The 26,787-nt window shown below is 45.1% G+C and overlaps 1 protein-coding gene across 5 annotated transcripts in view; it reads left to right on the top strand.

Annotated features, from left to right (window-relative positions):
- Nucleotides 1–26,787, top strand: part of PDPR (pyruvate dehydrogenase phosphatase regulatory subunit) — a 54,767-nt gene that overhangs the window by 21,070 nt on the left and 6,910 nt on the right. The window contains exons 4-17 of one of the 5 annotated variants that reach the window (XM_032283866.1): nucleotides 4,098–4,179; nucleotides 4,273–4,436; nucleotides 5,729–5,850; nucleotides 6,611–6,728; nucleotides 7,444–7,593; nucleotides 9,643–9,835; nucleotides 12,196–12,320; nucleotides 13,622–13,777; nucleotides 13,986–14,119; nucleotides 15,397–15,545; nucleotides 16,311–16,423; nucleotides 18,504–18,598; nucleotides 20,522–20,611; nucleotides 25,207–25,389. In XM_032283866.1, the coding sequence (XP_032139757.1) occupies nucleotides 4,098–4,179; nucleotides 4,273–4,436; nucleotides 5,729–5,850; nucleotides 6,611–6,728; nucleotides 7,444–7,593; nucleotides 9,643–9,835; nucleotides 12,196–12,320; nucleotides 13,622–13,777; nucleotides 13,986–14,119; nucleotides 15,397–15,545; nucleotides 16,311–16,423; nucleotides 18,504–18,598; nucleotides 20,522–20,611; nucleotides 25,207–25,389 (1,874 nt within the window). Of the gene's footprint in view, nucleotides 1–4,097; nucleotides 4,437–5,728; nucleotides 5,851–6,610; nucleotides 6,729–7,443; nucleotides 7,594–9,642; nucleotides 9,836–12,195; nucleotides 12,321–13,621; nucleotides 13,778–13,985; nucleotides 14,120–15,396; nucleotides 15,546–16,310; nucleotides 16,424–18,503; nucleotides 18,599–20,521; nucleotides 20,612–25,206; nucleotides 25,390–26,787 lie in introns of those variants that run through there. The other 4 variants (XM_032283868.1, XM_032283869.1, XM_032283870.1 and 1 more) reach the window with 4 other exon arrangements.

Raw genomic sequence — 26,787 nt, 5'->3', positions numbered from 1 at the left:
CAAAAAAAAAAAAAAAAAAGGCCAGGCACAGTGGCTCACACCTGTAATCCCAGCACTTTGGGAGGTGAGGCAGGTGGATCACAAAGTCAAGAGATCAAGACCATCCTGGCCAACATGGTGAAACCCCGTCTCAACTAAAAATATAAGAATTAGCTGGAAGTGGTGGCAGGTGCCTATAATCCCAGCTACTTGGGAGGCTGGGGCCAAAGAATCACTTGAACCTGGGAGGTGGAGGTTGCGGTGAGCTAAGATCATGCCACTGCACTCCAGCCTGAGCTACAGAGTGAGACTCTGTCTCAAAAAAAAAAAAGATGATAATCTGTAAATTCGTATTGGATGAAATATAATCATCCTCCAATTTTAAACAAGTGTATTTAGTCTTACACTTTTAAAAATCACCATGTGGCTATATCAGTATTCTCCTCCAATAAATGTGCTTTTTTTTCCTCTTCAAAAAGAAAAAAAGAGTTGCATCCTCTGACCAACAGTATGAGAGTGTTTGCTTATTTATTTATTCATTTTGACACAGAGTTTCGGTCTTAATGCCCAGGGTGGAGTGCAGTGATCTCTGCTCACCACAACCCCTGCCTCAGTCTCCTGAGTAGCTGAGATTACAGGCATGCGCCACCACAACTGGCTGATTTTGTATTTTAGTAGAGACAGGGTTTCTCCTTGTTAGCCAGGCTGGTCTCGAACTTCCAACCTCAGGTGATCCACCCACTTTGGCCTCCCAAAGTTCTGGGATTACAGGCGTAAGCCACTGCACCCAGCTGAGAGTGCTTATTTATTTATATACCTCTCCGTGTTGGTTTTATTTTTTTTGAGATGAAGTCTCACTCTTGTCACCCAGGCTGGAGTACAGTGGCATGATCTCAGCTCACTGCAACATCCACCTCCTGGATTCAGGAGATTCTCCTGCCTCAGCCTCCCAAGTAGCTTGGGCTATAGGCGCCTGCCACCACACCCAGCTAATTTTCATATTTTTAGTAGAAACTGGATTTCACCATGTTACTCAGGCTGGTCTCAAACTCTTGATCTCAGGTGATCTGCCTGCTTCAGCCTCCCAAAGTCCTGGGATTACAGGCATGAACCACCATGCCTAGCAGCATTGGATATTATTTTAATTTTTTCTAATCTTTGAGATGGAAAAGGTTGTCAGATTCTAATTTACATCTCTTTCAACTAAACATCATTTCATAGGTATACTGGCCATTTGTATTTCTTTGAATTGTCGTTTAATACTGTATGTCTAATTTTTATTTTTACTGATTTGTAAGAACTCTGGTTTGTGACTCTTAACCTTTTTTTGTTTTAATCAGACAGGGTTTCACTCTGTCACCCAGACTGGAGTTCAGTGGCATAATCTGGCTCTCTTTAACCTCAACCTCCCTGCTTAGGCAATCCTCCCACCTCAGCTCCCTGAGTGCTGCGACTACAGGTGCATGCCACCACACCTGGCTCATTTTTGTAGTTTTTATAGAGACAGAATTTTGCCATGTTGGCCAGGCTGGTCCTTGAACTCTTAGACTCAAGTGACCTGCTTACCTCACTCTCCCAAAATATTAGGATTACAAGCATGAGCCACCACGCCTGGCCAGTGACCTCTGTGAACTTCTAAGGTTTGGGCTAGAGCAATTCTGGCATTTAATTTGCTTTGTCAAAGGTTAAAAGTCATTGGCCAGGCGTGGTGGCTCACAGTTGTAATCCCAGTGCTTTGGGAGGCCAAGGCAGACAGATCTCCTGAGGTTGGGAGTTTGAAGCCGTCCTGACCAACATGGAGAAACCCTATCTCTACTAAAAATACATGGTTGTGCATGCCTGTAATCCCAGATACTCGGGAGGCTGAAGGAGGAGGCTCACTTGAACCTGGGAGGTAGCGGTTTCGATGAGCCGAGATTGTGCCATTGCACTCCAGCCTGGGCAACAAGAGCAAAACTCCATCTCAAAAAAAAAAAAAAAAAAAAAAAGTCCTTTGTGGAAAATAGTGGAATTTTAACTTTGTTAATGGGTGACATATTGAGTTTGTTATGATATATAGTTCTCTTTGGGGAAACATGATTTAACCTAGTATAACACGGTTTTTGTTGTTGATGTTGTTGTGACAGAGTATTGCTCTGTCACCCAGGCTGGAGTGTAGGGGTGCGATGTCAGCTCACTGCACCCTTCGCCCCCTAGGTTCAGGTGATTCTCCTGCCTTAGCAGGAGTGGCTGGTGTTACAGGCATGGCCCACTACGTCCAGCTAATTTTCATATTTTTGGTAGAGACGAGGTTTCACCGTGTTGGCCAGGCTGATCTCAAACTCATGACCTCAGGTGATCTGCCCACCTTAGCTTCCCGAAGTGCTGGGATTACACACATGAGCCACTGCACCCAGCCTAACATGATGTATGGCATAGGTGTATGTACACTCATACTCTCCCGTATGTAATCTTCATAATGAGTAGAAAGTAACTGCTGAACACTTTGTCTCTTTCTTTTTCTTTTTTTTTTTTTTTTTTGAGATTGAGTCTTGCTCTGTCACCTGGCGTGCAGTGGCACAATCTTGGCTTACTACAACCTCCGCCTCCTGGATTTAGGCAGTCCTCCTGACTCAGCCTCCTGAGTAGCTAGCATTACAGGCACCCATACCCAGCTAATTTTTGTATTTTTAGTAGTGACAGAGTTTTACCGTATTGTTAGGCTGGTCTCAAATTCCTGACCTCAGGTGACCCACCTGCCTCGGCCTCCCACAGTGCTGGGAATACAGGCATGAGTCACCATACCTGGTTCTCTCTGTCTGTCTTAAGGTGAAATTCAGAGTGTGGTTAGCCCATAGATCACTAGCCGAGATCACTGTACTAGGCCAGCTATTTCTAAAATGGAAGGCTCAGAAATTTCTGTTCCTCCAAACTGGGATATTCTTATCATGTCAGTGAAGGGCATATTTACCTGATGATTGCAAGAGAAATTAAGAAAACATGTAAAATATCCTGACTTTATTTCTTTTGAAAATAAGATACCAAATTGCTTCAACTTTTTCTTCATAAGAATAAAGAGTCCTTGCATTTTAGGAAGATTGTCATTTGGCCCATATGTAATTATGATTCGATATCAGGCAGGTTGATCACAAACAACAGGAATTGACTCTGGCCAACTTGGAGCTTGTTGGGAGGACCTTGGGGCCTATGGAGTTGGCAGGAGGCTGCCAACTGGAGGCAGGCTAGAAGCCAGAATGTGGGGACTGCACAGCAGGCAGTCCCTCAGCAGGAATAGGAGCAGCCTGGCCTGGATAATGCTGCCCTTGAGGTGGTGACCTCCAGCCATTCACCTATGTCCTCAAGACTGAGTATTCCAGGAAGGTCTTACTGATGAGTTTAAGTCACATGCCCACTGTTTGGCTATAGTGGGAAAGGAGAAGGGAAGATCTTACCCTTAGTAGCTGATGTTCTTGTGAGTGGCCTTTGCCAAGGATTACATTCCCTGAAGACTCGGAGGAGAAAGCGTGAAATTGCCTAAAAGGAGGAAAGAATAGGAATGGGTTCAAGGTCGCATCCCTGCCCAAAAGAGTCTTTTTTTTTTTTTTTCCTTAGACAGTCTTGCTCTATCTCCCAGGCTGGAGTACAGTGGTGAAATCTTGACTCACTGCAAGCTCCACCTCCTGGGTTCAAGCAATTCTTCTGCCTCAGCCTCCCCAGTAGCTGGGATTACAGGCGTGGACCACCACACCAGCTAATTTTTATATTTTTAGTAGAGAATGGATTTCACCATGCTGGCCAGGCTGCCTAGTCTCGAACTCCTGACCTCAGGTGATCCACCCGCATTGGCCTCCCAAAGTGCTGGGATTACTGGCATGTGCCACAGCCTAGAATTTCCTTTGATCCTTACAACCTCACAAGACTGAGCTGAGAATGTTTGGTTAAGGCATGGAGCCTTAGTGCATCTGAAGTTCTTAAAATTTTTCCTAGAAGCTCAGAGAAGCTGATTTACCTGCCCGAGGATATTGAGTGACAGTCCCAGGACTCATTGCAGGTCTTCTAACCCATAATCTAGTGGATTTTCCACTCTCCCATCCTACATTTGGTCTGATGTGTCTCATTTGGGCTCATTTTTCTTGCAGGTTACACAAGAACAGGCTCAGTCTTTCTGGCCCAAACTCAGGACCGGCTGATCTCTCTGAAGCGCATCAACTCAAGGCTGAAGTACGTAAGAGTCTAGAAGCATGTCCTGACTTTACCACACTGGCCTCTGCCAAAGAGCCTGTGAATGTCATTGTCCCTTGTGTTCTGTGGCAGTGTTATAGGCATCCCTTCTGAGATCATCTCCCCCAAGAAAGTGGCCGAGCTTCACCACCTCCTCAACGTGCACGACTTGGTGGGGGCCATGCATGTTCCTGAGGATGCAGTGGTGTCCTCTGCTGACGTGGCTCTTGCCCTGGCAAGTGCCGCCTCCCAAAATGGTGAGCAGGTTTTTGCATTTTTTTAAGATGGGTTAGTAGGGAAGAGGTTACCTAAGGAAGTGTCCAACTCAGGTTTGGAAAGATTATCCCCTTTGGGGTACTCAGCTTCCATTTTTGAACAGTGTGTCTTATGATTTTATTTATCTGTTAATAAGTGTTTTACCTCAGGGCCACATTTTTAAAGTTCCAAAGAACTTTAGTTTTGATTAATGCCCTTTTGTTTTAGTGCTAATTAATGCCCTTTTTTTTTTTTTTTTTTTGGGAGACAGAGCTTCACTCTTTTTGCCCAGGCTGAAGTGCACTGGTGCAATCTTACCTCACTGCAACCTCCGCCTCTTGGATTTATGCCATCCTCCTGCTTCAGCCTCCCAAGTAGCTGTGACTATAGGTGTGCACCACTACAACTGGCTAATTTTTGTATTTTTAGTAGAGACGAGGTTTTGCCTTGTTGGCCAGGCTGGTCTAGAACTCCTCACCTCAGGTGGTCTGCCTGCCCCAGCCTCGCAAAGTGCTGGGATTACAGGCATGAGCCACCGCGCCTGGCCAGTTAATGCCATTTGGACTTAGATGATGTTTTCCCTCCTCAGGACCTGAGAAGCTCCAAGGTGAAAATACACCTTGGAAGCTTAATACATAACTGAAATCATGAGCCCGTGCTGCATTGAGCCTGTGTTACTAGTGTCCAGGGTATCATATTCATGGCATGAGCAGATTAGTACTTAAGGTGTGCTATTTGCATTCTGTCTTCTCTGCTCCATAGTTTATGATTCCCGGAATTTAATTACTGTGTTCCAAAGTCTGTTTTTAAACTGACTTGCTATTTTCAGTCTTGGGCAAGGCCCATTTACATAGTCTCAGGATGTGATTCTAGGGTTTTTTGTTTTTTTAAATTAAAGCATTGAGCCAGACATGGTGGCTCACGCCTGTAATCCCAGCACTTTGGGAAGCCAAGGTGGGCAGATCACCTAAGGCCAGGAGTTCAAGACCAGCCTGACCAATATGGTGAAAACACCATGTAGTTAAAAATACAAAAATTAGCCAGGTGTAGTGGTGTGCTACTTGAGAGGCTGAGGCAGAGAATTGCTTGAACCCAGGAGGCGGAGAGTGAGCCAAGATTGCACCACTGCACCCCACCTTCGGCAACAGAGTGAGACTCCATCTCAAAAAATAAGTGAAATAAAAAAGCATTGACTTGACTTTGCCAGTGTTTCTTTTGGATGGAGAACCTGTTGCAGATGCCTTTATTCTGAAACATCAGATGAAGCACCAACTCTTTCTTTACCTTGGAACAGGCGTTCAGATCTATGACCGGACATCTGTTCTTCATGTAATGGTCAAAAAAGGTCAAGTTACTGGAGTGGAGACAGATAAAGGACAGATTGAATGCCAGTATTTTGTCAACTGTGCTGGCCAGGTAGGTCAGCACCAACACTGGGCACTGATTTTCTTATATTATCTTTTTCTCCAGGATTTTTTTTTGGGGTAGAGAAGAATAGTGTGATTGATTATATAGATATCAGTAACTACATTGTTTCTTGTACGGTATTCTAAACCAGAAGCCTATGCTTAGTCCACAAATACAAGCATGTATGACTTTGTCTTTCCACCACACTGGGCTGATTGGTGCTATCATGGTCAGGAAAGCCAGCAAATGGTCAGGTGTTGACATGAATCCTTGGCACTGGGTCTTGATGTTACATTCATTCTACAACCTAGCAAATAAAATATTAGGCTATTTTATTGTGTCAGGAATGTGGACACTAATTTTCAAGACACTAGGCTATTTCTTTTAAGGCAGATTGCCTTCCATGCTATGATCCTGAAGTGAACTGGGAAATACTTCTGCCATGAGAAGTTCATTTAGTGATTGCTATTTGGGGTTTGTAGTTGAGCCCAGGCATTTTATCGAAAGGACCTCCTTTGGTTCCCTTGAGCTCCTTGACTAGCTGGTAAATACCTCTTCCTTTGCTCTCAAAGTTATTTTTATGACTTAAAAAATGTAGTATTGCTCCCCATCCAAATAATTGAACTAAAGCAGGCTGACTTCCCGTACCTGACACTGTAGCAAGAGCCCACATAAGCCACTTGGAATTAATCTCTTTTCAAGAGGCTGAACTTGCTCATTTGTATTTCTGTTCCTCTTCCCACCCACAAATCAACCTGTCCATTTGTAGTGGGCATACGAGCTGGGTCTGTCCAACGAGGAGCCGGTTAGTATCCCGCTACATGCCTGCGAACACTTCTACCTCCTGACTCGCCCCTTGGAGACCCCTCTGCAGAGCAGCACACCAAGTGAGGACTTGTACTTTTTTTAAAAATCTTGTTTCTTTGCCAGTATCCTGTCCTCTGAAAAGGAAAACTTTCTGCTAAGGACAGACTGTGTCTCAAAGAGTCTTTCATTTCTAGAGCATGTTACAGGGAGGTGGACCCAATTCTAATTTTATTAACTCTTTATGAAAGGATGGCCAAAATTTCCATTAATTTTTTTTGCTTTTGTTTTTTGCAAGCTAATTTTAGTCCTAAACAGAGGTCATTGAGAATATTTGGACTGTTTGTTGACTTTTTAACTTGAATGCTGTAGATTATAGAAATGTCGTAGATGAACGATAGACTTAGGTGGGTTAGTAGTTCCAAGCACTGTAGGCAAGTGTTCTCATATCGTTTTGATGGTCTTCATGCCAAGAATGGGCTCTGCAATCCCCTTTTATGTTAAATTTTTGCTTGGCACAGTGGCAGTTACATGGTTTGCTTTTGAGGACTAGTCAGAGCTTCTAGGTAAGGAATAATCAGAGAAAGTCTGCATTGAAAGTCTAAATGGGAGGATTTTCCCCATGACCTCAAAAGGTATTTTAAAGCTAATGAATTCCTGTGTTCATTGAATGTTATTTCATTAGTAAAGCCATTAATGGGTGTTGTTTTGTTTTTCTGTCCATTTAGAAAGCTGGCTTGCTTCTAAACCCTTGTTTTATCTTCCACTCCCTACTCCCGTGTCATTTCTCTTCCTCAGCTATTGTGGATGCTGATGGAAGAATTTATATTCGGAACTGGCAGGGTGGCATCTTGTCTGGGGGCTTTGAGAAGAACCCGAAACCAATTTTCACTGAGGGCAAGAACCAGCTGGAGATTCAGAATCTACAGGAAGATTGGGATCACTTTGGTATGTGAACTGGATCATAACAACAGTGCCGTATTGCCATATTGGTCTAATATGTTATATTTTTCCTTTTCTTTCCTTTTTTTTTTTTGCCCAGGCTGGAGTGCAGTAGCATCATCTCAGCTCACTGCAACCTCTACCTCCTGAGTTCAAACAGTTTTCCTGCCTCAGCCTCTCAAGTAGCTGGGACTACAGGCGGGTGCCACCATACCTGGCTAATTTTTATATTTTTAGTAGAGACAGTGTCTTGCCATGTTGATCAGGCTGGTCTTGAACTCCTGACCTCAGGTGATCTACCCGCCTCAACCTCCCAAAGTGCTGGGATTACAGATGTGAGCCACTGTGCCTGGTTTATTTTTTGTTTTTGTTTTTTTGGGGTTTTTTTTGAGACAAGAGTCTTGCTCTGTCACCCAGATGGGAGTGCAGTGGTGCAATCTAGGCTCACTGCAACCTCCGCCTCCTGGGTTCAGGCGATTTTTGTGGCTCGGCTTTCCGAGTAGCTGGGATTACAGGTGTGTACCACCATGTCCAGCTAATTTTTATATTTTTAGTAGAGATGGGGTTTCACCATGTTGGCCAGGCTGGTCTTGAACTCCTGGCCTCAAGTGATCCACCTGCCTTGGCCTCCAAAAGTGCTGGAATTACAGACGTCAGCTACTGCGCCCAGCCAGTTTGTTTTGGTTTTCAATACTGTTTTGTTAGTGTAGTCTTTTATTAAATTTTAAAATTTTATTTATTGAATAAATAATATAGCTACCTAGTTCGAAATTTAAAAGATATGAAAGAGTCTCTAATGAAGAAATTTCCTTTGACTCTTGATGGGCTTTCTGATTTGAAAAATTCTTATGAGAAATTTCAAACTTTTAAAAGTGGATAGAAGCTGGGCACAGTGGCTCACACCTGTAATCCAGCACTTTGGGAGGCCAAGTTGGGAGGATCATTGGAGTCCAAAAAGTCAAGACCAGCCTGAGCAACATGGCGAGACTGGAGACTGTGTCTCTATTAAAAAATAAAGAAATAAATAAACGTGTTGAAAGTAGTGTGATGAGCCCCCATGTACCCATCATCCAGAACATTCCTTTTTTAAAATTTGAGATGGAGTTTCACTTTGTTGCCCAGGCTGGAGTGCACTGTCACGATCTCGGCTCATTGCAACCTCTGCCTCTCAGATGCAAGCGATTCTCCGGCCTCAGTCTCCCGAATAGCTGAGATTATAGGCATTTACCACCACAACTGGCTAATTTTTGTATTTTAAGTAGAGACTGGGTTTTGCCATTTTGACTAGACTGGTCTTGAACTCCTGACCTCAAATGATCCGCCCACCTTGGCCTCCCAAAGTGCTGGGATTGCAGGCACGAGCCACTGTACCCAGCTCAGAACATTGCCTTTTATTAAAATCTCTGTGGCTGCCATTTAAGAGCTTTTCTACTCACACTGATCCCTTCAAGATTATTGTCTGTAGGTGCCATTTTACTTGCTATTCTCTGCTGCTTTCCTTTCTAACCAGTGTCTTTTTTCCTCAGTCTTTATACCAAGTATATTTTGTAGCTGAATCCTATAATTCTACCAAGATTTCTGCTTTCCCTTTTTTTTTTTTTTTTTTTTTAGATGGAGTCTCGCTCTGTCGCCAGGTTGGAGTACAGTAGCATGATCTCACTGTAGCCTCCGCCTCCTGGGCTCCTTAGGCGATTCTCCTGCCTCAGCCTCCCGAGTAGCTGGGACTACAGGCGCGCACCATCACGACTAGCTAACTTTTGTATTTTTGGTAGAGACAGGGTTTCACCATGTTGGCCAGGATGGTCTCAATCTGTTGACCTCGTGATCCGCCTGCCTCGACCTCCCAAAGTGCTGGGGTTACAGGTGTGAGCCACCATGCCTGGCCCTCTGCTTTCTGATAAATGGCCCAGTTGGGTCTTCTTAAAAAAAAAAAAAAAAATCTCTTCCAAGAGATTTTCTGAAAGGAGAGGGAATAAAAATGTAGAGGGGTTGAAAGTGGTTTAATTCCTTCCTTAAAGGTGAGAACTCTTATTTGGGTTTGTTGTTATTGCTCAGAGCCTCTGTTGAGTTCCCTTCTGAGGAGGATGCCAGAATTAGAGAGTCTGGAGATCATGAAGTTGGTGAATTGCCCAGAGACCTTCACACCAGACATGAGGTGCATCATGGGCGAGTCTCCTGCAGTGCAGGGCTACTTTGTCCTGGCAGGAATGAACTCTGCTGGCCTTTCATTTGGTGGAGGAGCTGGAAAGTAAGTCTTTTTCACTCAAAGTCAGCAGTGAACGTAAGTCAGGTTGTGAGTTTCTTCCCTTCTAGAATTACTTGTTGTTAATATGGTATGTGTTATGTTTAATTAATCTAGTATGTTAAGACTAATGAGAAGATGCGTGTAATTTGAGAGTTGTATCCTTATAAGTATTGGAGGCTCCCCATGTTCCAGAAATGCTATCAAGCAAAATGTTTTCACAGCTTGTCTTTTGGAGTTGGTATTCTTTCGTACTTTTTCAGTTGTAACAAATTGGTCATTTGAATGTATATTTGAGTTTGGCCAGTATGTTGATTGAGGTAGGTGACTGAACTAGGTAATTCAAGTTTTGTTTTTGTTTTGTTTTGTTTTTGATGGAGTCTCACTCTTTCGCCTAGGCTGGAGTGCAGTGGCATGATCTTGGCTCACTGCAACCTCCACCTCGTGGGTTCAGGTGATTCTCCTGCCTCAGCCTCCCAAGTAGCTGGGATTTCAGGCATGAGCCACCATACCCAGCTAATTGTTGTATTTTTAGTAGACACGGGGTTTCACCATGTTGGCAAGACTGGTCTCGAACTCTTGACCTCAAGTGATCCACCCGCCTAGGCCTCATGAAGTACTAGGATTACAGGCTTGAGCCACTGCACCCAGCCACAAATTTTCGTTTAAAAATTAGACATTAATGAACATTAAGCCAGTCACAAAAGGACAAATACTATATGGTTCCACTTATATGAAATTCCTAGAGTTGTTGGAGCATAGAGACAGAAAGTAAAATGGTGGTTGCCAGAGGCAGGGTAGGGGAGCTGTTCTTTAATGAGCACAGAGTTCCAAAAATGCAAGAGTTCTGGGGTGGATGGTGGTGAGGGTTACACAGCAGTGTGAATGTACCCACTTCCACTGAACTCAACACTTACAAATAGTTAACATGGTTAAGATGGTAGCCATGATGGAAAGTGTATTTTAAATTTATGAGACCAGTTCTCTTGAGTGATTTGTAGAATGGCTCTGAAAACAGTTGCAGAAGAGGAATTACCAAAAACATGGAGCAAAGGAGATCTGGTCTCATAACTGTATAATCTCCTTGAGGTGACTTTTTTTTTTTTTGTTTTTGAGACAGAGTTTCTCTCTGTCACCCAGGCTAGAGTGCAGTAGCGCAATTTCTGCTCACTGCAACCTCCGCCCCCTGGGTTCAAGTGATTCTCCTGCCGCAGCCTCCTGAGTAGCTGAGACTATAGGCACATGTCACCACGCCCTGCTAATTTTTGTATTTTTAATAGAGATGGAGTTTCACCATATTGGACAGGCTGGTCTTTGAACTCCTGACCTCATGATCTGCCTGCCTCAGCCTCCCAAAGTGCTGGGATTACAGATCTGAGCCACTGTACCTGGCCGAGGTTACTATTATACAGAGGAAAAAACCATTGGATTTTTAAATTACTGTATATTTGTATGTGTTTTAGTCTTATTTCTTTATAGGTGTGGTTTATAACTTTTTTGGATACAAGGTCTTCTCCTCCTTTTTTTTTTTGATACAAGGTCTTACTGTCACCCAGGCTGGAGTACAGTGGCACCATTATAGCTCACTGCAGTCTCAAACTCCTGTGCTCAAGGGGTCAGCCTGCATCAGACTCCTGAAGAGCTAGAACTGCAAGTCATGTGCCACCACATGCGGCTCATTTTTTTTTGAGACGCAGTTTCACTCTTGTTACCCAGGCTGGAGTACAATGGCGCGATCTCGGCTCACCGCAACCTCCGCCTCCTGGGTTCAGGCAATTCTCCTGCCTCAACCTCCTGAGTAGCTGGGATTACAGGCACGCGCCACCATGCCCAGCTAATGTTTTGTATTTTTAGTAGAGACGGGGTTTCACCATGTTGACCAGGATGGTCTCGATCTCTTGACCTCGTGATCCACCCGCCTCGGCCTCCTGAAGTGCTGGGATTACAGGCTTGAGCCACTGCGTGCGGCGCGGCTCATTTTGAAACTTTTTTTTTTTCCCCCCCAGTAGAAACAGGGTCTCACTATGTTGCCCAGGCTGGTCTCAAACTCCTGGCTTCAAGCAGTCCCCTGCCTCAGCCTCCCAAAGTTCTGGGATTATAGGTATCAGACAATGTGCCTGGCTGGCTTATATCTTAAATACTTTCTAGGGAACCTTGTCATCAGGCGTAAAATCCTCATTTTGAGAGCAGTACACAGGCCCATGTTTGTTTCTTCCAAAAACGTTAAGGAAATTGCCCAAAACTATTCAGCTAGTCTGTGGCAATATAGGAACTTTTGATTCTGTTGGTTCTCAGTTTCTAGAATATTACTTTTATCTTCTCAAATATCACACCTGAGCCCCAACAAATGCCCTCTGTCTGTATAGGTACCTCGCTGAATGGATGGTACATGGTTATCCTTCAGAAAACGTTTGGGAATTGGACCTGAAACGTTTTGGAGCCCTCCAGAGCAGCCGCACCTTTCTGCGCCACCGGGTCATGGAAGTCATGCGTAAGTGAAGCTTTATCGCAATTGCTTCTAGTTGCAGGTATATTCCTGGTGGCCCATGTTGTCATTCAGAGGGGACAGAGTTTTCCTCAATTCCTTAACAACTGCTTTGATGTGGGCATCTGATTTGACTGGTTTGGCCCTGAGTAAGGGGCTTTATGCTCCACGTGATACTTACGTAATATTTTCTTTAGTGTATTGGACCTTGTTTCTTTCTGGGAACTAGAAAATAGAACAGGATTTACAAATGGTACATAGCAGCTTCCTAAATATTATTAGCAATGTCTCCTTCCCAGTTTGACTTGAGAGACCCTGTGTCGAAGTGAACACATTCTCACTCCCCTATTAGTTTTTGAGATAGTTATTTTCTTTCCAAGTCAGAGAATTTGCCAAGTTATTCTCAGAGCTTCACACTTCTGTGAGCGACTTTCATCGTTAATCACCCTACAGCAGCAAGATTGGAAACTACTTATAAATACAAAAAATAATTGCTAGGTCAGGTGCAGTGGCTCATGCCTGTAATCCCAGCACTTTGGGAGGCTGAGGTGGGTGGATCATGAGGTCAGGAGTTCAAAACCAGCCTGGCCAAGATGTCGAAACCCTATCTCTACTCAAAATACAAAAATTAGCCAGGCGTGGTGATGGGGGCCTGTAATCCCAGCTACTCGGGAGGCTGAGGCAGAGAATTGCTTGAATCTTAGAGGCAGAGGTTGCAGTGAGCCAAGATGCAGCCACTGCCCTCCAGTCTGGGCGACAGAGCAAGACTCCATCTCAAAAAAAAAAAAAAAAGCTGTATCCCCTTGTTGTCGCCCTGCTGCAACTTTGAAGGATGGCCACTTAGTCTTAATTTATTATTCTATCTTGATCCCTGATTTATTTTCTAGGAAGCCCTTAGAGACAGCTTTTTTGTATCAGGAATTGAAACAAACCATGTGGATTCAAGTTGTAATTTCATTTTCCTATACTGAGGAGCTGTTCTCAGACTTTGCCAAATGATATCTCAATATTTTGAGCACACTTATGCTCAGGACTAAGTTTCTGAGTTGGTTGTGACCACCATTCTTGGTTACAAGTAACTGTTTGGTTTAGTAGTTGGACAGCATTGATGGTGAGGACTCTGATGGTCTTTAATGCCTGAGTGCTCACTTTGGGTCTGGTAGAGAGCGTCCATCCATGGAGGTGAAGGACCTATCAGTAATATGTTTAACTCTAAGGTTAATTTTAGCAAATATTTTAGTAATTGCAGCAAATATTTGGTAGAATGTTACTTTTATCTTCTCGAATATCTCACCTGTCTGTTGTAGCTTTGATGTATGATCTGAAGGTACCCCGCTGGGACTTCCAGACCGGTAGGCAGTTACGTACTTCTCCTCTCTATGACCGGCTGGATGCGCAGGGAGCCAGGTGGATGGAGAAACATGGATTTGAGAGGCCGAAGTACTTTGTTCCCCCTGACAAGGGTAAGAAGTCACATCCTCATTTTTGCTCCTTTTTTTTTTTTTTTGGTCCTGGAAATTAATAAAACATATTTTCAGATGCATAAGCTAGAATGTGTTCACAGAAGAATAAATGAGAACCACCTGTTAGACTACACTAACTGCTACAGGGAGACTCCCCAGTGTAAGCCGCCTTGTTTTCTCTCCACCTTGTGATTTTTCCACTCTGTAGACCTCCTGGCATTGGAGCAGAGCAAGACTTTCTATAAGCCAGACTGGTTTGACATCGTGGAGTCTGAAGTCAAGTGCTGTAAGGAAGCTGTGTGTGTCATTGACATGTCCTCTTTCACAAAATTTGAGATAACAGTAAGTATTTGGAAACCAAAATAATGAATTAGGAAACTTTGCATATTTATTGAATGCCTTTTGTTTTTCATCTTCAAAACTGATTCCTCACTGGGCCCAGTGGCTCATGCCTGTTTTCCCAGCACTTTGGGAGGCCAAGGCAGGCAGATCGCCTGAGGTCAAGAGTTCGAGACCAGCCTGGCCAACATGGTAAAACCCCATCTCTAACTAAAAATACAAAAATTAAGGCCAAGAGTGGTGGCTCATGCCTGTAATCCCAGCACTTTGGGAGGCCAAGACAGGCAAATCACCTGAGGTCAGGAGTTCAAGGCAAGCCTGGCCAACGTGACGAAACCCCATCTTTTTTTTTTTTTTTTTTTTTGAGACAGAGTTTCGCTCTTGTTACCCAGGCTGGAGTGCAATGGCGCGATCTCGGCCCACCGCAACCTCCGCCTCCTGGGTTCAGGCAATTCTCCTGCCTCAGCCTCTTGAGTAGCTGGGATTACAGGCACGTGCCACCATGCCCAGCTAATTTTTTGTATTTTTAGTAGAGACGGGGTTTCACCATGTTGACCAGGATGGTCTCGATCTTTTGACCTCGTGATCCACCCACCTCGGCCTCCCAAAGTGCTGGGATTACAGGCGTGAGCGAGCCACCGCGCCCGGCCAACGAAACCCCATCTTTACTAAAAATACAAAAAATTAGCCTGGAATGGTGGTGGGCACTTGTAATCCCAGCTACTTGGGAGGCTGAGGCAGGATAATCACTTGAACCCAGGAGGTTGCAGTGAACTGAAATGGCGCCATTGCACTCCAGCCTGGGTGGCAAGAGTAAAACTCTGTCTCAAAAAAAAATATTAGCCAGGCGTGGTGGTGGGCGCGTGTAATCCCAGCTACTCGGGAGGCTGAAGCAGGAGAATCTCATGAACCCAGGAGGTGGAGGTTGCAATGAGCCGAGCTTGCGGCATTGCACTCAGCCTGGTCAACAGAATGAGGCTCCATCTCAAATTTAAAAACCTGATTTCTTAAGAATTCTGGTATATTTTAGTGTTTCATCTGTATTGTAACATTTTTCTGAATTTTTAGCTTGTTGGTTTTTAATGTATTAGGCCTGTTTATCATAAGAATCAATAGCTAACATTCCCTGCAGCTTCTTGCAGTAGAGTAGGTCTGCAAATGTTGTTACATGGGTATTGGCTGATTGAATTTTCTCAGCAAGGTTCATTGCTGGTTGGGCCATGTTGCCCAGCCAGGTGCCCCTGCACACACTCTCTCTGCTTCATTCCCTAACCCTGCAGTCCACTGGGGATCAGGCATTAGAAGTTCTGCAGTACCTCTTCTCCAATGACCTGGATGTGCCTGTGGGCCACATTGTTCATACCGGCATGCTCAACGAAGTTGGAGGGTATGAAAATGACTGCAGCATAGCACGACTGAGCAAGCGCAGGTGAGATGAGCTGATGCCCCACTCTGCTCCTTCCAGCACGTTTATTTCTTATGGGTACTAGAGCAGAGGCTCTCAGGCACCTCTCCAGGAACCATAAATCCCAGGGACCATTTCATGAAATTAAAGCCAGTTTATTAGCAGCCCTAAACAAAAAGAAATGACCAGGAGGAAAAGAAAAAAAAGCCCACCGGATTATTGCCCTACTGGGAGAAGATGCTTTGTCATTTTTTTTTTTTTTTTTTTTTTTTTTTTTTGAGACAGGGTCTCACTTTGTCACCTGGGCTGGAGTGCAGTGATGTGATCATGGCTCACTGTACCCTTGACCTCCTGGACTCAAATAATCCTCCCACCTCAGCTCTCCAAGTGGTTGGGACCACAGGTACCTGCCACCTCACCCAGCTAATTTTTGTATTTTTTGTAGAGATAGTCTTTTGCAACATTGCCCAGGCTGGTCTCGAACACTCGAGCTCAAGCAGTCCGCCCACCTTGGCCTCCCAAAGTTCTGGGATTACAGGTGTGGGCCGCTGTGCACAGCCAATGTCTTACATTAGTAAATCTGTATAATTTCTTGGCACAATAGGAAGCCAGAATTTTGTTCTGTCATTAGGTGATGCATCCTAGAATGGTGCTACTGGCCTTCTGTGAAAGCTAAGAAATCATTTCCTAGTATTTGCCTTATTGCTTTGAAACTAAATGAGAATTTGATAGCTTCCTGATCCTTTTTCTGCTACCTGATTTTGATTATTTTGTGGTCTCACTTTTCAGTTTCTTCATGATCTCTCCAACCGACCAGCAGGTCCACTGTTGGGCCTGGCTTAAGAAACACATGCCAAAAGACAGCAACCTGCTCTTGGAGGATGTCACCTGGAAGTACACAGGTACGGGGGCTTCTGGGCTCAGCTGTGTGGAAAAGGCCAGCTGATCGAGATGTGTCATCCAGGTTTGCCTTCTTTTTTTTTTTTTTTAGACGGAGTTTCGCTCTTGTTACCCAGGCTGGAGTGCGATGGCACAATCTCAGCTCACCGCAACCTCCGCCTCCTGGGTTCAGGCAATTCTCCTGCCTCAGCCTCCTGAGTAGCTGGGATTACAGGCACGCACCACCATGCCCAGCTAATTTTTTGTATTTTTAGTAGAGACAGGGTTTCACCATGTTGACCAGGATGGTCTCGATCTCTTGACCTTGTGATCCACCTGCCTCGGCATTCCAAAGTGCTGGGATTACAGGCGTGAGCCACCGTGCCCGGCCACATTTGCCTTCTTTATATTTGACTCTCAAAAATGAACATCAGAGTTAGCATAGAAGCGAATATCTGCTCATAGAAAATTGATTTTTAGCCGGATGCGGTGGCTCATGTCTATAATCCCAGCACTTTGGGAGGCTGAGGCAGGCAGATCACCAGGTCAGGAGTTCAAGACCAGCCTGGCCAATGAGGTGAAACCCCGTCTCTACTAAAAATACAAAAATTAGCTGGGCATGGTGGCGCGTGCCTGTAATCCCAGCTACTCAGGAGGCTGAGGCAGGAGAATTGCCTGAACCCGGGAGGCGGAGGTTGCGGTGAGCTGAGATCGCGCCATTGCACTCCAGCCTGGGTGACAGAGCGAGACTCCATCTGAAAAAAAAAAAAAAATTGGTATCTAATACTGCCTTTTCTTTTTTTTTTGAGACAGGGTCTGTTGCCCAGGCTGGACTGCAGTGGTGCCATCACAACTCACTGTAGCCTCAACCTCCTGAGCTCAAGCGATCATCCCACCTCGGCCTCCAGAGTATCTGGGACCACAGGCACATGCCACTGCACCCAGCTAATTTTTAATTTTTTTTGTAGAGATAGGATCTCGCCATTTTCCCCAGGCTGGTCTCAAACTCTGGGCTCAAGTAATCTGCCTGCCTCCTCCCAAAGTGCTGAGATTACAAACATGAGCCACTATACCCAGCCCCTTTTTCTTTTTTTAAGTGGAGTGTGAAATGAATTAGTGGTTCTGTTCTATTTGTTTTATTCACTGCTATATCCCCTATAGCTTGCGTGTAGGAAGTCAATTATTTATTGAATGAATGAGTAAATAATATTTACAGTAGTTCAGTCTTTACTACCTAAGTAATATTTTCTTCAAAATGTCTTTTTGTGCGTGTGTGAGTACCTAATTTTTAAGGATGACTTGGTTCCCTGATTTTCTTACCCTTAGCAGTCTTGACTTAACACCTCCTGCCCTCCCACCTAACTGATCCTGCCCCTCAGCCCTAGCAGCGTTTGCCCTCCCAGGCCCTCATTCTGAACTCCTTATAGTAGCGAATATGATTTAAATTCTGCTCCTAGATTGGCAAACTATAGAATGTTACTGAACAAAAGTCATGTTCTGGCCTGTGTTAGAATAGATGGCATGTAATTGGCACAAGCTGCTGTCACAGACATGGGAGTTCGGAATAAAGCTTTCCTTATTTAGTAAGCATTAGAATATCTTTAAAGTGGATTTTACTTCTCTGAATGTAAAGTCTGTATACTTTTTGACTGGGCAGATCTCCTCCAGGTACTTATTTGGTTTTGGGGCTTCGTCTATCACATAGCCACTCTGGGAAGAGAATGGGAATTGTGTAGGGCAATTATGGCCAGCCCTGCAAGTGGGCTTGTGTCTTATTGGCCAGGACTTGTCTTGCAATCCTCTGTAATTGCAGAGGAGATCTGGAATGTTGTCTTCCTTGGTATCAGGCAGAGGAAGCATATTTAGCCAGGTTCTCTCAATGCAAGCAGCAGTCAGTAGCTGCCTTCAGCAGGCCCTGTTGGCAGAGGTGTGTTTACCAGAATTGGGGTGTTTAGCATCCATCCTTGGAGTGCCTAAGCAAGGGGACATTGCTGGTCTCAGCACCCAGGCCTGGCCATGGCTGAGCAAGTCTACAGTAGACCTTTCCCATTGGTTCAGCTGTTCAGCAGGAGAGCTAGACATCTCTTGTTCTTTTCCATTTAGCCCTCAATCTGATTGGCCCTCGAGCTGTGGATGTGCTGTCCGAGTTATCCTATGCCCCTATGACTCCAGACCACTTCCCAAGTCTCTTTTGCAAGGTGAGTGCTGGTAAATTTCTGTTTCTTAAATGGGCAGAGAATATGCCTCTCATAGCGGGGGCAGTTACATGTTCCTACTATGGCGTTAATGCCCATGAAGAGTGTCCTGGCCAAGCGCAGGGGCTCACACCTATAATCCCAACACTTTGGGAGGCTGAGGCAGGCAGATCACCCAAGGTCAGGGGTTTGAGACCAGCCTGGCCAACATGGTGAAACCCTGTTTCTATTAAAAATACAAAAATTAGCTGGTTGTGGTGGTGCACACCTATAGTCCCAGTTACTCAGGAGGCTGAGGCACGGGAATCACTTGAACCTGGGAGGCAGAGGTTCCAGTGAGCCGAGATTGCACCACTGCATTCCAGCCTGGGTAACAGAGTGAGACTCTGTCTCAAATGAAAGAGTGTGCTGGCTGGGCGCAGTGACTCATGCCTGTAATCCCAGCAGTTTGGGAGGCCCAGGCAGGTGAATCACTTGTGAGGAGTTCGAGACCAGTCTGGCCAACATGGTGAAACCCTGTCTCTACCAGAAATACAAAAATTAGCCAGGTGTGATGGCTCATGCCTGTGGTCCCAGCTACTCGGGAGGCTGAGACATGTGAATTGCTTGAACCCAGGAGGCAGAGGTTGTAGTGAGCTCAGATTGTACCATTACACTCCAGTCTAGGCAACAGAGTGAGACACTGTCTCAAAAAAAAAAAAAAAAAAAAAAAGCAGCTGACTTTTATTAGCAAGGAAGTGCCTGAGTATATTTATGTTTTACACTCCAAGCTTTCCTTATCTAGTAAGCATTCGGATATCTTTGAAGTGGTTTTAGCTTCTCTAAATGTAAAGTCTGTATATTTTTTGTTTTCTGTAACAGTGGATTAAAATTTGAAGTTATAGGATTATGACACTGACACCCAGAAATGCCCGTCGAGGTTAGGTACCTTCTCTCCCTACACAGAGTAACTTCTGCATATGTGGCATCTTCAGGGAAGAAATGGTTTAGGTGAATCTCTGAACTTCTTACATAATTTTCTTTGCTATAAGTGGCTACCACAGCTGAGTGAAACAAACTGTAACTGAATGAAAGCAGTGACAACGGAATCCTCCCCAAGAAGCAGCTGATTAGAGAGGGCCAAGGGACAGCCCTTTTGGCAACCTGTAACCAGCAACTTCCAGTTACTGATGGAAACTCTAAATTTCAACCACAGTTGGGATCCACCTACAAATTGTTACAGTTTTCCTTCTCGGAGGTAGAATGAAAACAATAGAAAACTCTCCACTGTTAGCCATCAGTGGTCCCCTCCCAGTGATCTCTGCTGCTTGGAGGAGTCACCCATACCCTCTCACCTGGTGAGTGCCGCATCCTGTCTGTGTACTATGGAAGCGGTTTGCTTCATTGCTCTCTGAGACTTTCCACTTTACTTTATAGGAAAAGCAGTTGCATCACTGGCAGGAACTGAGCTGCTGTGTAACATGTTCTGAGAATCAGAAGCCCGCTTTTGACCCCAGGGTAGCAGATGAGTCATGTCTGTGGGCATTGAGCATCATCTTCTGAATGGCAGGTGGCCAGGCTTTGTCTGCCAAGTCCCCCAGAGAAGACACTTGTCTTGTCCTGGTTGTGTCTGCTATCCCCGACTAATACAAGGACCTGGCAAGGAGGAATATTTTGTCATGGACTTCCCTTCACTCTCCACCATCAGCTGGGCTAAAACTTGTGAAATAGTAACAGTAGCAGGCAGAGATGTCGTAGAGGCGGTGCTCCATTCTCGGTGCCTCGGGACCTAGAAATGCACCACTTTCAAGATGAAACTCTTGCCTTGACGTCTATCTCCCTCAACAGTAAACAGAGGGTGCAGCATTAATGAAAGGTTTTCCCAGGCGTCCCTCCCTTGACAAGCAGTATGAGTGCCCAGGCTGACTGCTGCCTTTGTCCCTGCAGGAGATGAGCGTGGGCTATGCAAATGGGATCCGCGTGATGAGCATGACACACACAGGAGAGCCGGGATTCATGCTGTACATCCCCATAGAGGTGAGAGGGCACCCCTCCCTTCCCAGAAACGCTGTGGGGTGCAGGCGCTCCCAGCACTCACCAGCACTGGCGGGTTTGGAGGGCTGTGTCTGATTGGGCCTTGGGAACTGAGGTACCCTACATTGAAAAAGTGGTTTGACCATTTTTAACTAAGTTACTTAAGTTTTTTTGAATAGGTAATACATTTAAAAAGTATTTGGCACCATCTGATCAGTTCTCCCCAACAGCCACCAGTAATATTAGTATTACTTTTATATGTCATATCAGATTTTTATGCATATGCAAGCAAATTCACAGTGACTTTTTTTTTTTTCTTTGAGACAGGGTCTCACTCTATTGCCCAGGGTGCAATGCAGTGGCATGACTGCAGCTTACTGCAGCCTCGACCTGCTGAGTTCAAGCCACCCTTTCACCTCAGCCTCCCAGGTAGCTGGGACTGTAGGCATGCACCACCATGCCTGGCTAATTTTTGTATTTTTTTGTAGAACTGGGTTTTCCATGTCATTCAGGCTAATCTCAAACTCCTGACCTCAGGTGATCCACTCACCTTGGCCTCCTAAAGTGTTGGGATTATGGGCGTGAGCCACCATACCCAGCCAAGCCCCCTCCCCTTTTTTTTTCTTTTTAAAGATGGGGTTTCACCATGATGACCAGGCTTGACTTGAACTCCTGACCTCAGGTGATCCACCCACCTTGGCCTCCCAAAGTGCTAGGATTACAGGCATGAGCCACTGCGCCTGGCCCAAGCACCGTTTTTAAAAACAGAAATGGAAGCATACTGCTATTCTTCATCCTTTTTTTTTTTTTCACTTCACAATATTTTTTTAAAATTGATATAGAGTCTCACTCTGTTGCCTAGGCTGAAATGTGGTGGCGCAGTCTTGGTCACTTCAGCCTCCGTCTCCTAGGTTCAAATGATTCTCCTGCCTTAGCCTCCTGAGTAGCTGGGATTACAAGTGCACGACACCACACCTGGCTAATTTTGTATTTTTGGTAGAGATGGGGTTTCACCATGTTGGCCAGGCTAGTCTCGAACTCCTGACCTCAAGTGATCCGCCTGCCTCAGCCTCCCAAAGGATTACAGGCGTGAGCCACTGCACCCGGCCTCACGCCGCAATTTCTCTTAGAGCTCTTTCTTTGTTGGTAACTAAAGAAAAAGAGCTTCCTCATTCATTCTTTTAAAATTTTTTGACAGTGGCATAGCATTCCATTGTGGTACTAATTCATCCCGATACTAACAGACATTTATGGTATTTCCAGTCTTTTGCTGTTATAAAAAGGTCTGCAGGCCGGGTTCAGTCTTACCATATGCAAATAGTAATAGTTTCCTTCTCCACAATCTTTATTCCTGTAATTTTCTTTCTTTGTCCTATTGTTACAGGTAGCAGTGATTGTAAGCATTAGGCATGCTTGTTTTCTTCTTGATTCTCCTCATCTTACTCATAGTGATAGGTTTCCTTTTATTTATTTTATTTTACTTTTTTTATTTTTTATTTTTTTTGAGATAGGATGTTACTCTGTCACCCATGCTGGCTTACTGCAGCTTGACATCCTAGGCTCAAGTGATACTCCTGCCTCAGCTTCCTGAATAGCTGGGACTACAGGCATGTGCCAACATGCCCAGCTAATTTTTTAATTTTGTTTTTGTAGAGGTGGGTCTTGCTGTGTTGCCTAGGCTGGTCTCAAACTCCTGGACTCTAGTGATCCTATTGCCTCAGCTTCCCAAAGTATTGGGATTACAGGTGTGAGCCACCACCCCATCCTTAATTATTATTATTCATTATTATTATTATTATTTTGAGACAGAGTCAAACTCTGTTGTCCAGGCTGGAGTACAGTGGTGTGATCTTGGCTCACTGTAACCGCCGCCTCCCAGATTCAAACAATTCTTCTGCTTCAGCCTCCTGAGTAGCTAGGACTATAGTTGTGCACCACCATGCCCAGAGACAGGGTTTTACCGTATTGGCCAGGCTGGTCTCGAACTCCTGACCTTGTGATCTGCCCGCCTTGGCCTCCCAAAGTGCTGGGGTTACAGGCGTGAGCCACCACACCTGGCCTATTATTATTTTTTAGTGCAATGGCATGATCATAGCTCACTGTAGCCTTGAACTTCTGGGTTCAAGCAGAAGTTTGAACTCAGCTTCTATCTCAGCTTCCTGAGTAGGTAGTACCACAGGTGCCCAGCTGTTTTTTATTTTTTGTAGTAGTGAGAGTCTCATTACATTGCCCAAGCTGGACTCAAACTCCAGCCTCAAATGATCCTCCTGTCTCAGCCTCCCAAAGTGCTGGAATTACAGGCATGAACCACTGTGCCTGGCCCTCTTTGTAGTTATTTGAGCCACTGTGCCTGGCCCTTTTAAGATTATTAAATAAAGCACACGTTTAACAATCCATGAAATATCATCTGCTTTTTTACACTCAGAAGTATTATACCAATATGAAGAAATTGTTCAAGACTTGGGAAGAGTTTAAACATGCAACTCCCATGGTTTGCATGTGCAGACAGGTTGATTCTGAGTTCTACACATTCGTTCAGGTGTTGTCACCTGGGCGCTTGTGGCCAAACCTCATCAGGAAGGGGAGGCTCTGTGGCTCTTGCAGCTTCATCCTTGCTTGGAGGCTTTGGTTTCAGCCTTCTGATTTCTCTGAGCTGTTCCCATTCTTAGGATTTTTCATGAGTCCAAGAGATTAATTGTGCCATTCTTGGACCTTTTGTAAGCTGGCTTTGTCCTCGGGAAGCTTATGTTTGTCTCTTTGAGAAGAGGTTTTCCAAAACATGGGGGCAAAGGGCAGGTTCTTGTTTTCTTCCTGCTAAATCTGTGGTATTTTGTGAGAAAGATGAGTAAATGGTGGAGACCCACCAACAATAGTCATGTGGTTGGATCTGGCCCAGCACTAGTCATCTGGTTACAGCTTTACTCCTTGGTTGTCCTCTTACCTAAAGTACCGGGGATTGAGCTTGATGTGGGAGAGCACCACACTCCCCAAAGACACCAGCTCTGTATTCTCATCCTGCCGTATTCTGTGGCTCCCCTTACCCACCTTGGCTGATTCAGGTGTTTCCCTTACACACATACCACAGGCAGGTGTTGCATGCAATAGTATGGATTCCTTTTTTCCATATTTGAGGTTGTCTTCCCAGCGTGGTAGTTCACACCTGTAATCCCAGCACTTTGGGAGGCCAAGGCGGGTGAATCACCTGAGGTCAGGAGTTTGAGACCAGCCTGGTCAACTTGGCGAAACTTTGTCTCTACTAAAAATACAAACATTAGCCGAGTGTGGTGGCGGGCTTATGGAATCCCAGCTACTTGGGAGGCTGAGGCAGGAGAATTGCTTGAACCCAGGAGGTGGAGGTTGCACTGAGCCAAGATTGTGCCACTGCACTCCAGCCTGGGCAACAGAGCAAGACTCTGTCTCAAAAATAAATAAATAAATAAATAAAGTTGTCTTGATCATAGTGATGTGTTTGGTGGATGCCTATTCAGCTACAGTGGTGCAGTGTTTAGAAACATATTATGCTAGCGTAAAGAACTGCAGTACCACTGAAGCTGGTTTTTTGCTTTCTTGCTTTGTATTTCATTTTACGATTTTTAAAGCAAACAGTATAGTCTGATTTTTGTTGGACTTTAAACTTAACAGCATATGTTCAGACAGAGATTGAGTATTTGCTTCCAGTTTGGAAAACCTTCTGTTCACTTATCTGATAATGTACATGATTCTGAAACCGAGAAAAGAGCAGCTTGAGAGCCTGAAAGCTGTGGAACATGAGCGGGCATGCCCTGCCTTCCTGGCTCCCCTGGCTTCATCCGATGTGTGCACGCATCTCAAGTTACCTTTGAGAGCTGGGCCTCACAGCTTGGGCCAGCACATGAGGGAATGACAGTGATTGGGAATTGGAACAAAACAACAAAGCCAGAATCAGATGAAGACTGTGGAGGGTGAGTGGGCTGTTGTGGAAACGATGATAGGATTGGCCATTACCAAATGGTGAGAGTGCTTCTACAAGTTGTTATTAAGGAATTGCTGAAAAGGCCGGGTGTGGTGGCTCATGCCTGTAATCCCAGCACTTTGAGAGGCCGAGGTGGGTGGATCACCTGAAGTCAGGAGTTCGAGACCAGCCTGGCCAACATGGTGGAATCCCATCTCTACTAAAAATACAAAATTAGCCGAGTGTTGTGGTGCAGGCCTGTAATCCCAGCTACTTGGGAGGCTGAGGCAGGAGAATCGCTTGAACCCGGGAGGTGGAGATTGCAGTGAGCCAAGATTGCACCATTGCACTCCAGCCTGGACAACAAGAGCAAAACTTCGTCTCAAAGAAAAAAATAATTGCTGAGTGCTAGAATCACCACACAAGACATTTTAGAGAGGTGAAAAGACATGGATCGTGCTGTTATGGAGCTTAAGTTTAGGCTGGGGGTACCCCAGCTCGTCACTCCTGGGCTGTGCCTAAGTGCATCAAGGATGAGACATCCTGGGAGTTTTATGCGCCTCCTTTCTTGTCCACGTTAATAGTGTGAGCTGTTAGCGCTTCCACACATGTTCCATCCTTAATTTTGAAGGTCTACTGCTTACTAACTTTCTATCTGTTCCTATAGTATGCCCTGCATGTATACAATGAAGTGATGAGTGTTGGGCAGAAATATGGAATCCGGAATGCTGGATATTATGCTCTTCGAAGTCTCCGAATTGAGAAGTTTTTTGCCTTCTGGGGTCAGGATATAAATAACCTCACCACGCCCCTGGAATGTGGACGAGAGTCTCGGGTGAAATTAGAGAAGGTACTGTGTTTATCCAGACTCCACTTTCACTCAGCTTCCTGAGTAGTGAACCTGTACTGGAGTAGGAAGAAGAACTGATATGGCAGAAAAAGAGGAAAAAGAATGAGGCCTTGATCTTAGTATTAGGCAAATGGGGACATGAGTGTCCTGAGAATGAAAACTTTATAGGATGAAATATCTTCAAATGAAAACATAATAACAGTGGCTCACACCTGTAATCCCAGCACTTTGGGAGACTTGAGGTGGACCAATCACCTGAGGTCAGGAGTTCGAGACAAGCCTGGCCAACATGGTGAAACCCTGTCTCTACTGAAAATACAAAAAATAGCTGGGTGTGGTGCCTGGCACCTGTAGTCCCAGCTACTCAGGAGGCCGAGACAGGAGAATCGCTTGAACCCAGCAGGCGGAGGTTGCAGTGAGCCGAGATTCACCACTGCACTTGAGCCTGGGAGACAGAGCAAGACTCTGTCTCAAAAAAACCAGAAAACCATAATAAATAAATAGACCGCACTTGGCCAGGTACAGTGGCTCATGACTGTAATCCTAGCACTTTGGGAGGCCAAGGCAGGAGGATCACTTGAGCCCAGGAGTTCTACATCAGCCTGGGCAATACAGCGAGACCTCATCTCTATATTAAGATTTCAAAAGGCCGGGTGCGGTGGCTCAAGCCTGTAATCTCAGCACTTTGGGAGGCCGAGGCGGGTGGATCACGAGGTCAAGAGATCGAGACCATCCTGGTCAACATGGTGAAACCCCGTCTCTACTAAAAATACAAAACATTAGCTGGGCATGGTGGCGCGTGCCTGTAATCCCAGCTACTCAGGAGGCTAAGACAGGAGAATTGCCTGAACCCAGGAGGCAGAGGTTGCGGTGAGCCGAGATTGCGCCATTGCACTCCAGCCTGGGTAACAAGAGCGAAAACCCCGTCTCAAAAAAAAAAAAAAAAAAAGATTTCAAAAAAGAAAAACAAAAACCCATTTATTTCTAGTGCTTTGCTGTCTAAAAGACAGTGCTTTCTGGGAAGCTGTTCCGAGTTGATTTGGTGACTCATTAACATGCCACGAATATTTGTACAAATTAGTCATCTTATAGTCAGTTGCCTAATTTTTGTGGGGTTTTTTTGTTTTTGATTTTGAGACAGAGTTTCACTCTGTCACCCAGGTTGGACTGCAGTGGCGCGATGTTGGCTCACTGCAGCGTCAGCCTCTCATGCTCAAGTGATTCTCCCACCTCAGCCTCCCAAGTAGCTGGAACCACAAACACACGCCACCATACCCAGCTAATTTTTTGTATTTTGGTAGACACAGGGTTTCGCCACATTGGCCAGGGTGGTCTGAAACTCCTGAGCTCAGGTGATTCACCTGCCTCAGCCTCTCGAAGTGCTGGGATTATAGGCGT

The sequence above is a fragment of the Sapajus apella genome, unplaced genomic scaffold, assembly GCF_009761245.1.
Source record: "Sapajus apella isolate SASKATOON/1434 unplaced genomic scaffold, GSC_monkey_1.0 scaffold15, whole genome shotgun sequence".
NCBI classification, from domain to species: Eukaryota; Metazoa; Chordata; class Mammalia; order Primates; family Cebidae; genus Sapajus; species Sapajus apella.
This window is presented reverse-complemented; position numbering and strand designations above follow the sequence as displayed.